This window comes from Strix aluco, chromosome 3, assembly GCF_031877795.1.
Source record: "Strix aluco isolate bStrAlu1 chromosome 3, bStrAlu1.hap1, whole genome shotgun sequence".
Classification (NCBI taxonomy): Eukaryota; Metazoa; Chordata; class Aves; order Strigiformes; family Strigidae; genus Strix; species Strix aluco.
Genome location: NC_133933.1, coordinates 131,378,715 through 131,396,725, shown reverse-complemented (window position 1 = coordinate 131,396,725; position 18,011 = coordinate 131,378,715). Strand labels below are relative to the sequence as shown.

General features: G+C 59.5%; 1 protein-coding gene across 2 annotated transcripts; it reads left to right on the top strand.

Annotated features, from left to right (window-relative positions):
• Positions 1-27: 27 nt before the first annotated feature.
• ADCY3 (adenylate cyclase 3) lies at positions 28-17,375 on the top strand. Of its 2 annotated transcripts, none has more exons than XM_074820343.1 (20): positions 28-702; positions 4,575-4,724; positions 8,185-8,315; positions 8,614-8,725; positions 9,146-9,273; positions 10,402-10,560; positions 10,643-10,805; positions 10,908-11,066; positions 11,192-11,334; positions 11,422-11,583; positions 11,674-11,761; positions 11,866-11,982; positions 13,229-13,488; positions 13,574-13,655; positions 14,481-14,639; positions 14,910-15,056; positions 15,175-15,288; positions 15,361-15,487; positions 16,006-16,130; positions 16,397-17,375. In XM_074820343.1, the coding sequence occupies exons 1-20, from the start codon at positions 28-30 to the stop codon at positions 16,577-16,579; spliced, it is 3,384 nt and encodes a 1,127-aa protein (XP_074676444.1). In that variant the 3' UTR covers positions 16,580-17,375. The 2 variants fall into 2 exon arrangements, with proteins under 2 accessions (XP_074676444.1, XP_074676443.1); XM_074820342.1 differs by having other exon boundaries at positions 13,571-13,655.
• Positions 17,376-18,011: the final 636 nt, after the last annotated feature.

Below are 18,011 nucleotides of genomic sequence, written 5' to 3'. Positions count from 1 at the left end.
GGGTGGGAGCAGGGGAAAGACGCCGCAATGCCCCGGAACAGGGCTTTTTCAGAGCCCGAGTGCTCGGCCGAGTACTCCGCCGACTACTCGGTGAGCTTGCCGTCGGACCCCGAGCATGGCGTGGGGCGGACCCACGAGGTGACGGTGCGCAGCTCGGGCCCCTGCCTCTGCCTCCCGCGTTTCATGCGTCTCACCTTCGCTCCCGAGTCCCTGGAGAACCTCTACCAGACTTATTTCCGTCGCCAACGCCACGAGACCCTCCTGGTGCTGGTGGTCTTCGCCGCTCTCTTCGACTGCTACGTCCTCGTCATGTGCGCCGTGGTCTACGGCGCCGACAAGCTGGCCCCGGCGCTGGCGGCGGTGGCCGGGCTGGTCGCCCACGTGTTGCTCTTCATCCTTTGCAAGTACAGGCTGCTCCCCGAGCGGGTGGCCCGCAGGTTCCTGCCCTACGTCCTCTGGGTCCTCATCTTGGCCCAGATCTTCTGCTACCTGGGTCTCAACTTCTCCCGCTCGCCCGAAGCCAGCGACACGGTGGGCTGGCAGGCTTTCTTCGTCTTCTCCTTCTTCATCACACTGCCGCTGCGCTTGGCGCCCATCGTGCTCATCACCGCCGTCTCCTGCGGCATTCACACGCTGGTGCTCGGTGTCACCGTCGCCCAGCAGCGACAGGATGCCCTGGATGAGGGTGCGCTGCTGAGACAGGTATGAGTCCGGCGGGGGCACATGGGGTCCCCCAGGGTGGTGGGGGGGTGACGGGCAAATCATCCCCATTTGGTGTTTCCATGAGTTACTGTGGGGTCCATCCCCGTCCCTGTGCCCTGACCCAGGTTTGATCTGGATCCTGTGAGCTGATCGTGGTGTTTTCTGGGAGCAGGGGGCTCCCCAAAACATACCCAGGGATCGACCCGCATGGGGAGTGGGGTGCTGAGGCATGAGGGAGCACCCACCCGTGCTGGGCCACGTCGGGCCCCGCAAGCAACAGATCCGTCCCCAGGAGCCACCCGGGCTGCGTGGATGCGTGGGCTGTGGTTGGGCTGCTGGGGAAACTGAGGCACGGTGGACTGTGGGCTCCCCCATCCACCCTGCCTGGTGGCCTTGCTTGTGCTGATTTCCTTTTGAATTGCAAAAATAGCTAAAAATGGCCTCAAATGGCCATTTTTAGCAGAAGCGTGGCAGCAACCCAGCTTCCGCACTCGAAAACAGCCACCAGAGCTTTCCCAGGAGGAAGGAGCTGGGCGACTGCTCGGCCCCAGCTGGGTCACTGGGCGAAGCCCGTCACCCAGCCTCGCACATGGGGCAGAGCCTGGGGATACTTTGGGGTGATTTTCTGCCCAGCAAAGCTGGAGAAACAGCGTTCCCGAGCCCGAACGTGGCCCTAAGGACAGGCCACCCATTCACGCACGCAGCAAATGAGGGGACAGTCGGGGGGGAGAGTGGCCCCTGGCCCGTTGAGTTCTCAATATTTCCTGGGAAATACCCACCCAGAGCAGCTAGAGACTGGTTTTATTCCCTAAATCAATGGATTTCACAGCTTGGCTGAGTCCCTTTCCCCCCACCGATGTCCTCAATGTCTAGCCACACACCCATCAATCTGGGGAGCCTTTCTATGGCTGGGGTGGGGGTTAAAAAAAAAAAGCCAGAGCTGAAAACTTGTGTGCTGGAAGCATCTGCTCTGCCCCACGATGGTGTGGGCTCCGTGGGAGGATGCTACAGGAATTTGGGATGCTCTGGGTCAGGTCCTGAGAGACCTCCAGCTGCTCCCAGCCTAAATAGGAAGGGAGGCGGGAAGAGATTTGTTCACTTTTTGAGAGGTTTTGGGAGTGCTGAGCCTGTGGGAGTTTGGAAAATGGAGCCTGTTCTCCAGAAAACCCAAAGATACTGTTTTTTCTGTCTCTGGGGTGTGTGGTTTGGGGCTAGTCCCCCGGCATGGGACATCTCCTGGTGTCACACGGGGTTTTGCAAAGAAAAGCACTTTTTGGGCATGTTTTCTGGAGCAGGCTGGCTGCTGGGGTGGCAGTGTGGGTGCCCTCCCAGAGATGCCCGGCTGGAGACACCACACCGGTGGGAAAAATCCCAGTGCAGCAGCGACTTTCCCAGGCTTTGGGGTGCAAACGCTGCATGTAGCCGATCCGAAGCCAAAAAAACCTCTCGCTGCCACCAGCCCTGGAAAACAGGAGACAAGGGGGCACACGGGCATCCCCCCTCCCCGGCCGGCATCAGGCATGCGCCGCCACCGCGTTAATCATTGCCGTGGCATGAAGAGTCCGGGGCTGGTAAAACCTTGGCAACGCGGCATGCCTCAGCCTCTGCCTGCTGCAAAAGGAGGAACATTATGTCCAGAAATAAACATCATACGCTTTATTATTATAGCCGGCAGCGCGGCTCCCGGAGGGCACTGCTATTAATAGGATGAACCGGAGGATGTCGCTTGAGCGGGGCTGGTGCAGCCCGAAGGGGGGTTCACGAGCGATGCCGGCATCTTCTGCCCCGCTGCCGGCTGTCACGGAGGAGCCCAAAGGCCGAATCGTGGCAGAGGGTTGGGATTTGGCGGCGTTTGAGGCCATATCTGCCGTGGTTGTGCGCAGCCCAGCTGCGAAGCATCCCCCGGGCTTGGCCGATGACCCGGGCCTGGTTTGGATGGCCCCAGTGCATCCCAGCAGGACCTTTCCTGCAGGATACGGAGGGGAAGGAGGGATGAGGCTCGGTCCACCGGCCATGCCCGCTCCTGCGCAGGTCTTGCTCTCGCCAAATTATTGAATGCAAATAATAACCGGTGACCATGCTGGGAGCAGGGGCTCCTCCATGTCGGGGCTTTCCCCGCGGTGTTTGGGGTGCCGGGAGGTGTTTTGCAGCTCAAGGCACGTGGGCACGTGCTGGGGGAGGAAGATGCTCGGTGCCACGCGGTGCTGGGCGAGGGGGTCCCCGGAGTTTCCGGTGGCCCCGTCGTGCCAAGCTGCGCTGAGTTGTGCCAAGCTGCCCCATGCCCATCCAAGCCCGGTAGAGTGGCCCGTTGTCATGACAACCCGAGAGGCTGGGTTAAAAATAGCAAGTGGCTGCTTGTTTTGGGGGTTTCTTCTCCGCGCCCACCTCCAGACAGCTCCTCACTCGCCGTCTGCTGCGCCGCGGGTGCGGGGGCTTCCTGGGGATCCCCAGCTGCAGTGGTGGGGCAGGATCCAGCCCTGGGGCACCAGCTCTTTCCTCCCCCCCTAAAAAAAAAGTTTCCTTGCTGCAAATCATTTTATCAACCCCAGCGCGATGCTGTGCCGAGCACCCAAACCCCCAGTGCCAGGGCTCTGTATTTAAGGCTGCTAAAGTGTATTTAGTGGCCTGTTTCACCCGTGCCTCAGTTTCCCTCTCTGCGTGGAAGGGGTTGGCAGCTCCTCCCTGTCTCCACGTGATGAGACCGGGCTGCTCGGGGCTCGATGCTGTTGGGTAGTAAAACTTCTGATGACAGGGACGCCCAGGGAGCAGGGTCACGTTAGGGTTTTCCTTCGACAGAGCTGGGCTGTGGGAGACCTGGGAGGGGACGAGGTCAGTGCCAGGGAGTTGGGGATCAGGGGAAGGATGCTGAGCGAGGTGGCACATCCCTGATGGAGATGAGCCTGGGAACGGCTCCATGATCTTCCTGCTGCCTCCTCCACTCTGGCTGTGACACAACCCATGGCCCGTGGAGTGGGAGGACATCTCCATGTCCCCATCGCCCCTTCAGCATAGCTGAAGCCTGTTATCATCCTCCCCGTTGCTCTTCCCCTTTCTAGACTAAACAAAGCAAATTCTTTCAACTTTCCCTCATCAGTCATATTTTCCACAAAGGGCTCTTGGCTCCATCTGCAAACCTGCTCTGTCCCCTCCCGGGCTGTGGGGACATGGGGTCCAACCCATGGGGACAGGGGTAGGACAGGTCCAGCCTTCAGGACAAGGCCTCTGTGCCACGTCCCCTAGAAACCCCAAAGAAAATGGGGTGGGTTGTCACAGCCAGGAACACCCAGGAGCATCCATCCCCGGTGCTGCAAGCTCACACCCGTATTTTTGGCCGTTGAGAGGGATGTAGAGGAGCAGGAGCATGAGTAAATACACAATTTTACAGTTTAACCATGTTTTTATTAACTTTCTGCACAATTCCCATGGCAGGGGTGGGGGGAGCAGATGGCACGTGAGCCACCGAGAGCCACTCGCCTTCAGCAGCGCCTTCCCCCGGGGCTGCACCCAGCCCCTGCCAACCTGCTGCTTTTTTCCAAAACATCTCTGCAAGTTTTAATGAAGCAGCGTCAGCCCACGGGAACCACGAGTTCTCCTGGGATGCTCAGGGAGTGATCCCCAGCTGGACTCCTTCTGCAGAGCCACCGTCATTGTCCCCTGAGTCCCCCCAGCAGTTAACGGTGGCCACGGTTTGGTAATTTATCCCCAGGATGTATTTTATGTCCTCTTCCAGCATTTGAATTTTTTTTCACTCTCACCGACCAGGCTCTGCTGCCCAAACAGCGACTTGCAGTGACACCAGCACTGTCCCTGGGGCACGCACAGGCTTCTGAACAGCTCGGCTCACCCCCATCTCCTTTTCTCTGTCCCCAAAGATCCTGTCCAACGTTGCCATCTACCTTTGTGCCATCACGGTGGGCACCATGTCCTACTACATGGCCGACCGCAAGCACCGCAAAGCCTTCCTCGAAGCGCGCCAGTCCCTCGAGGTCAAGCTCAACCTGGAGGAGCAGAGCCAGCAGCAGGTAGGAGCCCCAGCTGGGCGAGGGCACAGTTTGGGGACAGGGCAGGGGATGGCGATGGGACACCGGTGTGGCTTTGGGACATGGCTAAGCCACCCCCAGCCTGCATCTTGCATGGGGTGGAGGTGTGGCGGGTGATGATGGGGACGGGAGGACCCGAGGTGGGAAATGCGTTTGCAGTTTTGCACCCTGTGCCCAATTTGGGGACTCTCCATGTGACCGTCCTCTTCCAGGGCCTCCCAGCTCCTGCCATGGCCACCACAGAGCTGTCCCCATCCCTGTGCACAGCCACGTGGCAGGTCCCCAGGCACAGCCACGCGACAGGTCCCCATCCCTGAGCACAGCCACACAGCACGTCCCTGTCCCCAAGCACAACAACATGGCAGGTCCCCATCCCTGAACATGGCCACCCAGCAGGTCCCTGTCCCCATACACAGCCACACAGCACATCCCCGTCCCCAGGCAGGGCCACACAGCAGGTCCCTGTCCCCAAGCACAACCACACAGCAGGTCCCCATCCCTCAACATGGTCACCCAGCAGGTCCCTGTCCCCATGCATGGCCACACAGCGCATCCCTGTCCCCAGGCAGGGCCACACAGCAGGTCCCTGTCCCCAGGCAGGGCCATGCAGCATGTCCCTGTCATTGGGCACAGCCACGCAGCATGTCCCTGTCCCCAAGCACCACCCCATGGCAGGTCCCCATCCCCAGACCCTGCCACACAGCAGGTCCCCATCAAGCCTGCAGCCACCCACATGCTAGTCCTGCAGGGACCTGCTGGGGTGAAACCAGCCGCTCTCAGCTCATGCCACGAGCAATGCCCATCGTGGCAGAGCCCCATGCCCACGGCTGTGCCAGCACCGCGCCGTGGTGGCCCGACAAGAGGAACAAGCAGGGTGGGGACTGGGTGTCGTGGTGCCAGTGGGCTGTTTCAGAGCCCTCTTGTCTCCAGCCACCGTCCGGCGATGAGCTGGGCTAATTTTAGCACCTTATCTGAGGCCTCTCTCCCCATCTCACATCTCTTATCTGGTTGATCCGCTGCCAGCAATTTGCTCCCAATGGCAACAAGAGACACGTGGCGGGGCCAGCGCCACTGGCATCCTCTTTGCTGTGAAACCTGGGTGGATGCTCTGATGTCTAATAAGGGGTTAGGTCCAGGGAGGGGTTTGGGTGATGGGGGCAAATGCTGGGGGATGCTCTGATGGAAACTGCCTTTGAGGCCCCAGCTCGTGGCTTCGGAGGGGTGTAGGAAGGGACATGGGGATTATTATCACGTGAGCTCTGTTTCCTTAGGGAATTGAGCTAAAAATAGCCTGTGATCTTGCAGGAAAGGCTGCTTGTGTGAGGCTGAGTGGCTCAGGGCAGGGTGGGGGCACAGGGCAGGGAGTGATGCTAGCAGCCAGATCCATCCCTCCTCCCTCCAGGCCATGGGTGGTGGCTGAACCGGCAGCCCCATGGGCAGAGCTAAGGTTAACGGGAGCTGAGAGGAGCCAGGGAGCCCCCTCACACCTCCCTACTGGCAGCCCCTGGGGACAGAAACGGGGATGGGGACACGGTGCCGTTCCTCCAGCAACAGCCCTGCCGCGGCAGTGCACAGAAACCCCCCATCCCAGGAGAAAACCTGCTTCATTAACTAAGTTACTTACATTTAGTGCAAATCCTCACACACAGCCGGGAAGATTTATCCCTTCTCCGGCTCCGGGGCTGCAGGGCCAGTGGGGACAGCAATGGGTGTGATGTCCCCAAATGGGCTTGATCCTCCTGGGGGACCTTGGTTGAGTGTTACACGTGGATGTGGGATACCCACCACGCTTTAAAATTGATAAATCCTCCCTGGTGTGGTTTAACCCAGGTCCATCCACCCAGCCCCGACCCACCCCCAGCACAGGACACCCTGGGGCATCTCACAGGGACCTTGGGGGACGTTGGTGCAGACCCTGAGGTTGCTCCCAGCACCATGTCCCAGGGTTATTTGGGCTGGTAAAAGCTTGGCCAACCCATTGTGTTTTGACTCCTCTTGTTTAGTCTGGAGAAGAGGAGGCTGAGGGGAGACCTCATGGCCCTCTGCAACTGCCTGAAAGGAGGGTGCAGAGAGGGGGGATGAGTCTCTTGAGCCAAGGAACCAGCACCAGGACAAGAGGGAATGGCCTCAAGCTGCGCCAGGGCAGGGTCAGACTGGCTCTTAGGAAGTATTTTTTTGCAGAAGGGGTTGTTGGGCGTTGGAATGGGCTGCCCAGGGCAGGGGGGGAGTCCCCATCCCTGGAGGGGTTGAAGAGTCGGGTTGACCCAGCGCTGAGGGATCTGGTGGAGTTGGGAACGGTCAGTGTGAGGTTAATGGTTGGACTGGAGGAGCTTCAAGGGCTTTTCGAACCTCGATGATTCTGGGATTCTGTGATTCTCAAGCTCCCAGGGAGGGGCTGGGCTCCGTATGGTGCCTGCAAAAGGGATCTTTCTGCCCATTTTGCAGCTCATCAGCCGGTGTCCAAATAAGCGTGTGGGACTGTCCCTCCTTCCACAGTGCCGGGGACAGGGTGGCTGGTAGCTGCAGTGCCCCAAAACTGCCACCCCCCCCCCCCCCCATCCTCCCCTGGCTGGGATTTATTCCCACTTGCAAAAATCTTGATGAGAACTTGTAAAATAGGGAGGAAAAATGGTAAAAGCAGTGGTTGGCAGAGCAGAGCATCACCAAGGGGGACCTGCCACCCGTGGGTGCATCCCTGCCACCCGTGGGTGCATCCCTGCCACCTGTGGGTGCAAGTTTGGAGTTGAGGGATGGCTTCCAGCTCCCAGGGTGCCTTGGACACCCCACTCCAAGTTTACTCTCCCTGCCTGGAGGAAAAGCTCCTGTTTCACCCATGACTAAAGGCCTGGCTGGACCCCGGCTTCTTGGGGATGGCCAGTTCCAGCAGCGAGGGCCCAGGAACTTGGAATTGTCCCTTGGCTGCACTCTGTCCCCATGTATTTGCAGCGTGTGTTTAGATGGTGCATTTGCACCAGGCATTTGTACTGTGGATTCCTACTGTGCATTTGCACCGTGTGTTTGCACTGTGCATCTGTACCATGAGTTTGCACCATGTCTTTGCATCATGTGTTGTCACTGTGCGTTTAAACTGGGCATTTGCACTGTGTAGTTGCACTCAGTGCAACTCAGTGCAAATTAGACCGTGTATTTACTTGCACCATGGGTTTAGACTGCGCATTTACACCGTGTATTTGCACCCTGCATTTAAACTGTGCGTTTGCATCACGCACTTGCACTCTGCAGTTGCACAGTGCGTTTAGACTGCGTGTGTATTTGCACTGTGCCTCTGCCCCATGCATTTAGACTCTGCTTTTGCACCAGACGTTTTTCCAGACCTTGCATTTGCACCACGTATTTGGACGGTGGGTTTACGCCGTGCATTGCTGCGCTTGGCGCGGTCTTGGCGTCACGGTGGCCAACTCTGTTGGGTGCCCGTCTGCAGGAGCGGCTGATGCTCTCCATCCTGCCCAAGCACGTGGCTGATGAGATGCTGAAGGACATGAAGAAGGACCCGAGCCAGAAGGAGATGCAGCAGTTCAACACCATGTACATGTACCGCCACGAGAACGTCAGGTAGGACCATCCTTTCACTGTACGGGGAAAAAAAAACCTCATTTTTTTTTTTTTTCAGAAATGTGTATTTTGCAGCCCTGGCTAGAAAAAAGGGGAGAGATTGGGGTGGTTTGCAGCTAAAGCGACCAGCCAGACCATGGCTTGGGGCCCCTTTTTGCTCCAGCTGTGCTTTGCCAAGCATCATTTTTAGCCCTGTCCCAAAACAGCCTTACCCCAGCGAAAAAGGAGAGCGGGGAAGGGGGAGGGTCCTGGGGGGGGGGGACCCCAGGGCTGAGCCTCTCACCGTTGCTCCCCGCAGCATCCTCTTCGCGGACATCGTGGGCTTCACCCAGCTCTCCTCGTCCTGCAGCGCCCAGGAGCTGGTGAAGCTCCTCAACGAGCTTTTCGCCCGCTTCGACAAGCTGGCAGCCGTGAGTGCCCCCCGCCCGCCAGGCTCACCCCCTGGCATGTAATGAGTGGGGCAGGTCTCAGCCACCACCCCACCCCAGCCAAAAGCTGCCTCCCGGGGTGGGGATGAAGAGGTTAAAGTATTAATGCTCTGGGATGCTGGAGAGGCCCTGCCCTGTTGCAAAAACAGAGCTGGGAAGGCGGGGGGGGGGAGGGGGGCTCCCCCCCACTAGCTGGGTTGCAGCTGGAGGCAGGGTGGGAATGGAAAATCCGATTATTTGTGTCCCTGCCAGGTGCAGGAGACCTCTGGGAGGGTCAAGGTCAGCCTGGGAGGGGGATGGGGGTGGTGAGGGGGTCTCAGTTGATTGGGGGGGGGGTTGACACTGTTCACACACACATACCCCGCCCCCCCCCCCCCCCCCCCCCCCCCCCCCAATCCCCAGAAATACCACCAGCTGCGCATCAAGATCCTGGGCGACTGCTACTACTGCATCTGCGGGCTGCCCGAGTACCGGGAGGACCACGCCGTCTGCTCCATCATGATGGGGCTGGCCATGGTGGAGGCCATTTCGTAAGGGTTTTCTCCTCAGAGAGGGGGTGCGGGGGGGGAAGGGGGTTCTGGGGGGCTGGGGCACAGCCTGGGAGCTTTGGGGGTCCAGCCTCTGCAAAATACATTGAAATAAGGGGGGGGGGGGGGGTGTGATAATTAATGATGGGGGGTTTGGCATGGGGATGGGCTGTGGGGTTGTTATGACCTGGAGTGGGAGCCCAGGGAGTCGTGAAGGTTTTGTGGTCCCCTCGGGTTAAATTAAGATGAAATTACACCAAACAACTGGTTAAAATGTTTTACTTGTGGTAGAAACAACTTACACTTGGAAAAGGACAGTAAGTGATGTGGTCTCTTATGGATAAATCTGAAGGAGAGGAGAGGAGAAGGAGAAGGAGGAAAAGAAAGGAGAAGGAGGAAAAGAAAAAGAAAGAGAAAGAGAAAAAGAAAGAGAAAGGAGAGAAAGAGTCAAAGAATCGGGATCCCCACCCCAGGTTCCAGCGTTGTCTCAGGTCCCGTAATCTTGGGGGGGGGTGCACACCCAGCAACGTTTTCTGTTGCCTTTTCAAGTTCATCTTACTGACTGATTTGCATACTAGATGAGGAGAAGCAGGTATTCCATGAACTCATTTGCATGAGAGATGAGGAAAAGGTGGAGCGTGGGTTCTGTGTGTGTTTGGGGGGAAGGGGGTGCGTTAACCCTTTTGTCAGTTGAGTTGGTGGGCACGATCTCCCCCCCACCTTTCCCCTTTCCTCCGTTTTTGTTTCTTGGGCAATTATCCAGCCATTAGCTCCATCTGGTGCTGGGTGATTTTCTCTCTCATCCATCTTTTAGCTCTTCTCCAAGGCTATAGTCGTAAATTAAAGTGTAGGCCTTAACCCGAACAAATGGTTTTACTCAGCCTACGTCTCCCCCACTTTGAGGCTTATCTAGGGAATTTGGCAAAAGGGAGCGGAGCCGTGCACCCTTCGATACACTCTGAGCTTCCCTGGGCAGATAATTCATTCCTTAGACCAGCCACAAAGGCCACAGTTTGTCCTTGATGAATGTTTGAGGCATTAACTCCCTCGGTTCCTCACAGGGGTGGAGTGGGGCTGGGTTGGGAGGGGGTCACCCCTGTATCATCCCCATCTTCTCCCCCTCTCCCTCAGCTACGTGCGGGAGAAGACCAAGACGGCGGTGGACATGCGGGTGGGGGTGCACAGCGGGACGGTGCTGGGGGGCGTGCTGGGCCAGAAGCGCTGGCAGTACGACGTGTGGTCCACCGATGTCACTGTGGCCAACAAGATGGAGGCGGGGGGCATCCCCGGGTGAGCATCAACGGAGGGGAGGTGGGGAACGGGGTGTCCCCCACGCACCCAAGGGTGACCCTGTGGCGCCCGGTGCCGGCAGGCGGGTGCACATCTCGCAGAGCACCATGGATTGCCTGAAGGGTGAGTTCGAGGTGGAGCCGGGTGAAGGTGGCTCACGCTGCGAGTACCTGAAGGAGAAGGGCATCGTCACCTACCTCGTCGTGGTCCCCAAGCAGCCCCTGCGCAACGGCATCAATGGGGTGGTGAGTGGTGGCGGTGCTGTGGCACGTTGGGCTTTGGGGGGTGGGGGGGTGGACGGGCAGGGGGTGGACACCCCATGGCCACCCACCACTTCCACCTTGCAGAAGCTGTCTCTGACCTCGTCCCGTGGTGGTTCCCCGCCATTGGTCAACACCAAGGAGCGCAACGGCAGCCTCAGCCTGGCCTGCGCCAGCCCCGAGGAGCCCGAGGAGCCTGACGCCAGGGTGAGGGGCGCCCTGGAGAGCGGAGAGGAGGATGGAGAGGTACAGCCCGTGCAGAGCAGCTCGCCTGCGTTTTGGGGGGGGCTGCTGGTAGCCATAGCGGGGTGGTCGAACATCCCGCTGGTGCCGGCGTGGGCTTTGCTGATGCCTCGGCTGTGCGGGCGCAGGCGGTGAACCCCTCCTTCCCCAACCCTCGGCGTCGGCTGCGGCTGCGGGACCTGGCCGAGCGGGTGATCGACGCCTCGCAGAACGAGCAGGAGCTCAACAAGCTGCTCAACGAAGCCTTGCTGGAACGCGAGTCCGTCCAGGCGTGAGTGACCCTGGCCAGTGGCGTGGCCCGGCACGGCTCGGCAAGGCCCCGGTGCCACTGGGCGCTGACGGTTGGTGTTGCTGGCAGGCTGAAGGGGAAGAGCACCTTCCGGCTCTCCATGCGCTTCATTGACCCCGAGATGGAGACGCGCTACTCGGTGGAGAAGGAGAAGCAGAGCGGGGCCGCCTTCAGCTGCTCCTGCGTTGTCCTCTTCTTCACCGCCTTGGTGGAGGTCTTCATCGACCCCTGGTACGGCAGGGAGGTGGTGGGGATGGTGGCCCCAAGCCACGCTTGTCCCCGCCGGGCCTCAGACCCATCTCCTCTTGGCCTTTTTGGCAGGTTGGTGGCCAACTACGTGACCTTTGTGGTGGGGGAGATCCTGCTGCTCATCCTCACCCTCTGCTCGTTGGCTGCCATCTTCCCCCGGGTGAGACGGGACAGGCTCAGGACTCACAGTGATGGGACACCGTGATGTCCCACCACCGTGTCCCGCCTGGGTGAACCCCCCCCATCACCTTCCTCTTCCTGCAGGTCTTCCCCAAAAAGCTCGTGGCCTTCTCCACCTGGATTGACAGGACTCGCTGGGCGCGCAACACCTGGGCCATGGCCGCCATCATCATCGTCACCATGGCCGACATCGTGGACATGGTGAGCCACCAGGGGCTGAGCCTGCTCCAACCTCCCTCCCAGCAGCCCGTGATTGTGCACAGCCCCGTGCATGGCCAATCGTTAAAGCAATTAGCAGGGCTGCACTGTAGAGGGGGGAAGTTTAGGCTGGGTGTCCTCCTCCTGCTCTGCGAATCTGGTTGGTGGCCGGTCACAAGTGGTGTCCCCCAGGGCTCAGTTTTGGGGCCACTCCTGTTTAACACCTTCATTGATGATCTAGATGAGGGGATCGAGTGCACCCTCAGTAAGTTCACAGTCTACCCCAAGTTGGGTGGGAGTGTTGATCTGCTCGAGGGTAGGGAGGGTCTGCAGAGAGACCTGGACAGGCTGGAGCGATGGGCTGAGGCCAACTGGAGGAGTTTCAATAAGGCCAAATGCTGGGTGCTGCATTTCGGCCACAACAACCCCCAGCAGCGCTACAGGCTTGGGGAGGAGTGGCTGGAGAGCTGCCAGTCAGAGAGGGACCTGGGGGTGTTGATTGACAGCCGGCTGAACATGAGCCAGCAGTGTGACCAGGTGGCCAAGAAGGCCAATATTATCCTGGCTTGTATCAGCACTAGCGTGGCCAGCAGGGACGGGGAGGGATCTTACCCCTGTGCTCGGCACTGGTGAGGCCACCCCTCGATGAGTGGGTTCAGTTTTGGGCCCCTCACTCCAAAAAGGCCATTGAATGACTTGAGCGTGTCCAGAGAAGGGCAACGGAGCTGGTGCAGGGTCTGGAGCACAGGTGTGATGGGGAGCGGCTGAGGGAACTGGGGGGGTTTAGTCTGGAGAAGAGGAGGCTGAGGGGAGACCTCATGGCCCTCTCCAACTCCCTGAAAGGAGGGTGCAGAGAGGGGGGATGAGTCTCTTGAGCCAAGGAACCAGCGCCAGGACAAGAGGGAATGGCCTCAAGCTGCGCCAGGGCAGGGTCAGACTGGCTCTTAGGAAGGATTTCTTTGCAGAAGGGGTTGTTGGGCGTTGGAATGGGCTGCCCAGGGCAGGGGGGGAGTCCCCATCCCTGGAGGGGTTGAAGAGTCGGGTTGACCCAGCGCTGAGGGATCTGGTGGAGTTGGGAACGGTCAGGGTGAGGTTCATGGTTGGACTGGAGGAGCTTCAGGGGCTTTTCCAACAGAGATGATTCTGGGATTCTGTGAAAGCACCCTGTCCCTTTTGGTGGCCGTGCAGCCCACGGAGAGGTGCACCCTATCCCCACATCCCCCTCCTCACCCTGCCCTCGTGCCCCCAGCTCAGCTGCCGGCAGGACCACGGTGGGACGGGCAACGGGACAGCAGGGCCACCATGGCCAGATGGCTGCAGGGAGCAGCCCAAGTACTACAGCTACATTGCCCTGCTGGCCTTGGTGGCCACCATCATGCTGGTGCAGGTCAGCCACATGGTCAAGCTGACCCTCATGGTGCTGATCACCGGGGCCACCGGTGCCGTCAACATCTACGCCTGGGAGCACATCTTTGACCAGTACGACCGCCGCCGTGGCCAGCAAAGCACGTAAGGGGTGGCAGGGGGGTGGGCATGGGTTGGGGGGCACGGCCGTGCCCACCGCCCACCCACACCTCACCACCTTTGCCAGCAGGTCCTCGCTGGTCCCATCCAAGTACTCCATGACTGCGATGATCTTCATCGTGATGCTCAGCTTCTACTACTTCTCTCGCCACGTGAGTGACTCATCCCCCCACCCCGGGAATCACAGAACGGTTTCAGTCAGAAGGGACGTTGAAGATCATCCAGTCCCCGCCCCCTGCCCCGGGCAGGGACACCTTCCACTAGCCCAGGTTGCCCAAAGCCCCGTCCAACCTGGCCTTGAACCCTTCCAGGGAGGGGCAGCCACAGCTTCTCTGGGCAACCTGTGCCAGGACCTCACCACCCTCACAGGGAAGAATTTCTTCCTTAGATCTAACCTAAATCTCCCCTCTTTCAGTTTAAAACCATCACCCCTTGTCCTATCCCTCCCCCCTGATCAAGAGTTCCTCCCCCCTTTCCTGTAGCCCCTTTCAGTCCTGGGAGGCCACTCTAAGGTCTCTCTTTACCGTGTAATAGTGCAGGACAATGTGTTCCCAGTGAAGCAGTGTCAATCCTGCCCCTCTGCGTCTTCACCCTCAGCCCCTTATTTCTTGCAAGCTCCAAGGCAGCAGGATTTGTCTCCAGGTGTGAACATCTCCAGCTCTTCTCCAAGGAAGCCCACCTAAGGGCTCTCCAGGACCACCTCAGTGCAGAACACCCCCGTCTTGCCCCTGTGGTTAGGGGTGGGCAGCAATGTGGTGTCCCTAAGGCCCATGCTGGCCCTGCAAGGGTCCTGTTTGCCTCTCAGAGCAGGTCTTATGTCCCTAGTTAGGGCTTCACCTTGTCCCAGAGCCTTCTTCCAGGCTGTCCCCAAGCCCAGACTGGCCCCACAACAGCCGGGATGCTCCCAGAGCTGGAGAGGACCCATGGGAGGGGTGGGGATTGGGGGTGCAGCTATATCCCACCCCCCACCTCCACAGGTGGAGAAGCTGGCCAGGACCCTCTTCCTCTGGAAGATTGATGTCCACGACCAGAAGGAGCGGGTCTACGAGATGCGGCGCTGGAACGAGGCCCTTGTCACCAACATGCTGCCCGAGCATGTGGCCCGGCACTTCCTGGGCTCCAAGAAGCGTGACGAGGTGAGGAGCACCCAGGAGCGGGTATTTTCCCCCATTTTGGCGGGGGTGGGCAGGCTCCAGATCTGGAGGCTTTGCCGTAGGCTCTGGCTGAGCATCTTCGGTTGGATGAAGATGATGTCTTGGCAGTGCAAGGTGAGGTTGAAGAGGACCCTCGTTTTTTTTTCACCCGTGCCAAGGGAAGGTGGCTTCACGGGAGGGTTTGGGTTTGCCAGAGGTGCCAGTGTCCTGCGTGGGCATGTCCCCAGCTCACGGCCACCATCCCATCCCCAGGAGCTCTACAGCCAGTCCTACGATGAGATCGGTGTCATGTTTGCCTCCCTCCCCAACTTTGCCGACTTCTACACGGAGGAGAGCATCAACAACGGGGGCATCGAGTGCCTGCGGTTCCTCAATGAGATCATCTCCGACTTTGACGCGGTGAGTCGGGATGGAGACGGCCACGGGGATGGCGCGGGCCTTGGCCAGACCATCTGGGGACAGAAGGACCTGCCATGGCCCCGGGGATGCCTGAGGGGGTCTTGTCTCCACGGCTCAGCTCCTGGATGAACCCCAATTCCGGTGCATCACCAAAATCAAAACCATTGGCAGCACCTACATGGCAGCTTCTGGAGTGACCCCCGATGCCAACGCCAACGGCTACAGCGCCAAGGTGAGTGGTCCCCGTGGTGGGGGGGGGACAGCGAAGGGGGTGGGCAGGCCTGACACGCGCTGATCCTTGCAGAAGGAGACTCTCTCGGATAAGGAGCGCTGGCAGCACTTGGCCGACCTGGCTGACTTTGCTTTAGCCATGAAGGTGACGCTGATGAACATCAACTACCAGTCCTTCAACAACTTCATGCTCCGCATAGGCAAGTCCGGCAGCGTGGGGCAGGCTCCACCTTGGTGTCCCCTGTCCCTCCTTCCCCACGAGCGGTGGGACACTGGCTCAGTAGCAGGGCTGGGGTGGGGGACACCTCATTGCCCCTCCACATCCCCTGGGACAGACTCTTCTGTAGACCAGGATGTCCTGTCCATGTCACCAGGTGACATCTAACCCCACCTGCCCCCCATCTCAGAATCCCAGAATCATCTCTGTTGGAAAAGCCCCTGAAGCTCCTCCAGTCCAACCATGAACCTCACCCTGACCGTTCCCAACTCCACCAGATCCCTCAGCGCTGGGTCAACCCGACTCTTCAACCCCTCCAGGGATGGGGACTCCCCCCTTGCCCTGGGCAGCCCATTCCAACGCCCAACAACCCCTTCTGCAAAGAAATCCTTCCTAAGAGCCAGTCTGACCCTGCCCTGGCGCAGCTTGAGGCCATTCCCTCTTGTCCTGGCGCTGGTTCCTTGGCTCAGGAGACTCATCCCCCCCCCATGTCTCGCACAGGTATGAACAAGGGGGCCGTGCTGGCAGGTGTCATCGGCGCCCGCAAGCCACACTACGACATCTGGGGCAACACGGTGAACGTGGCCAGCAGGATGGAGTCCACCGGCGTGATGGGGAACATACAGGTGGGGGGACACAAATTGGTATGTCATGGGGGCAGGGCTGTAGCCTGCAAACACCCCAGGCTTTGGGTGGGAGTGGGGAAAAGTGCTGCCGGGAGGGTTGGGGCTGGTTGAGGAGCTGGGGATGGGGCAAAGGGCACCCCAAGATGATGGGGTGGGAGCCTGGCTGGTGGGTAGACCTGTTGTCCAAACAGCACATGGTGTGTGTGGGGGGGTCCCTTCTCCCCATGGACACCCGCCCCCCTCCAGCCTCCCCCTTGTCCCCACAGGTGGTGGAGGAGACCCACCTCATCCTGAAGGAGTACGGCTTCCGCTTCGTACGCCGGGGAGCCATCTACGTCAAGGGCAAAGGGGAGCTGCTCACTTTCTTCCTCAAGGGCCGGGAGAAGCAGGGCTCCTTTGTGAACGGCTCCTCCGTCACCCTGCCCCATCAGGTGGTGGACAACTCATGAGGGTCCGGCGTCACCCCCCGCCACCACAGCCACCACCCCCCGGCACCGACGACGTCCATCCCACCGCGGTCCGGATCCGAAACCAAACTTTTGAGCAACCGACCCCTTCGCACGACCCTTTCCGAGCTCCCAGAGGTTGAGGGGGTTCGCTCCGTCACGCGCCTGCGGCCCAAGCAGGAGGGAGAGACCCTTCACGCAAGCTCGCAGCCCCCCACCCCAGCAGGGCACGGGGCCTTTCCCCGGGCTTCACCGCGCTGGCGGCCACATCACCGGGACGTTCCGGTAGCGTCGTTGGCCCCGGCGCTTGGAGATCCAAACTCAGGGCCAGTTGGGAAGACGCCGCCTCTCTCCTGTGTGCTGAGGAGCTACAAACCGGGAGCGCCCCGGGGTTTGCCGTTAGTTCGTACCAAGTTCATCCTCGTCCCAAACCGCCGTAGTTAGATGGGGGAAGATGGAGAGCACAGTGCTGCCTTTGACTCGGGGAAGAAAAAGAAGGAGGAGCCGATATTGTGTATTTCAGATATATAAATATATATAAGAGTACAGATTGACATTTATATTTTTAACTGTGCCTGGTCCCTCCCCGCAGCGGGGGGACTCACGCTCGTCCGGACGCTGCCCCGCACATGCTGCGGTCACTTTGCTGTTGCTTGATGGAAGAGAAGCGCAAAGCCCGGCCTAGGAGGGCACTGGGGGGGTTCACCCGGCGCTGGCGGGGCCGGGGAGGGAGGAGACAGGCACCTGCAGAGTGTAATTATGCCGCTAGTTTCTTGAATAGAAGCAGTTGAATTTCAAAGCCTGATTCCATGCCTGCTTTGTTTTGAGATGGCAAGAAGGGTTTGAGCAGCCCTCCAAGTGCATGTTGGGTTGTTTTTTAGAAATAAAAATCCACATCCGCCGCTCGGCTTTTGCAAGGCCCGGCTGCGGGTGCCGGCAGCACCCCCAGGGATCCGGAGTGATGCTGGGGAGGGGGAGAAACCTGCATCTGCACCAAACACAATCCTGCGAGGGTGTTTGTACCATGCCAGGTAAGCCTGGAGGCGGGGGGGGACTGGCCTCCCTCTGTCCCACACAAACAGGGGATTGCACCCAAGACCTGGGTTAAGCCCGGCTTTGCCACAGCTGCCTCAGGGAGAAGCTGCGGCACTTCACGCGGGTAGTTTAAGCATCCAGTTCCCACACGCTTTCCCCCAAAAGCATGGCCTGGACCTTCACCCCCTGGGAAGGTCAAGGCTCTGCCTCCCCTCAGCTGCACAAGGTTTGGGAAGGGACTCCCACTTAAGTCCATCCTCTGCAAACTCCAGCTGCCCTCAGGCACAGGCAGCACTTCTTCCACTTTTCAAGTATTTTTTCGCAGAAGACGACACAACCACACAATTAAAAGTGATGCAGGACACTGAAACTGCCTTTTGCTGCTGCGCAGCTGGCTTCA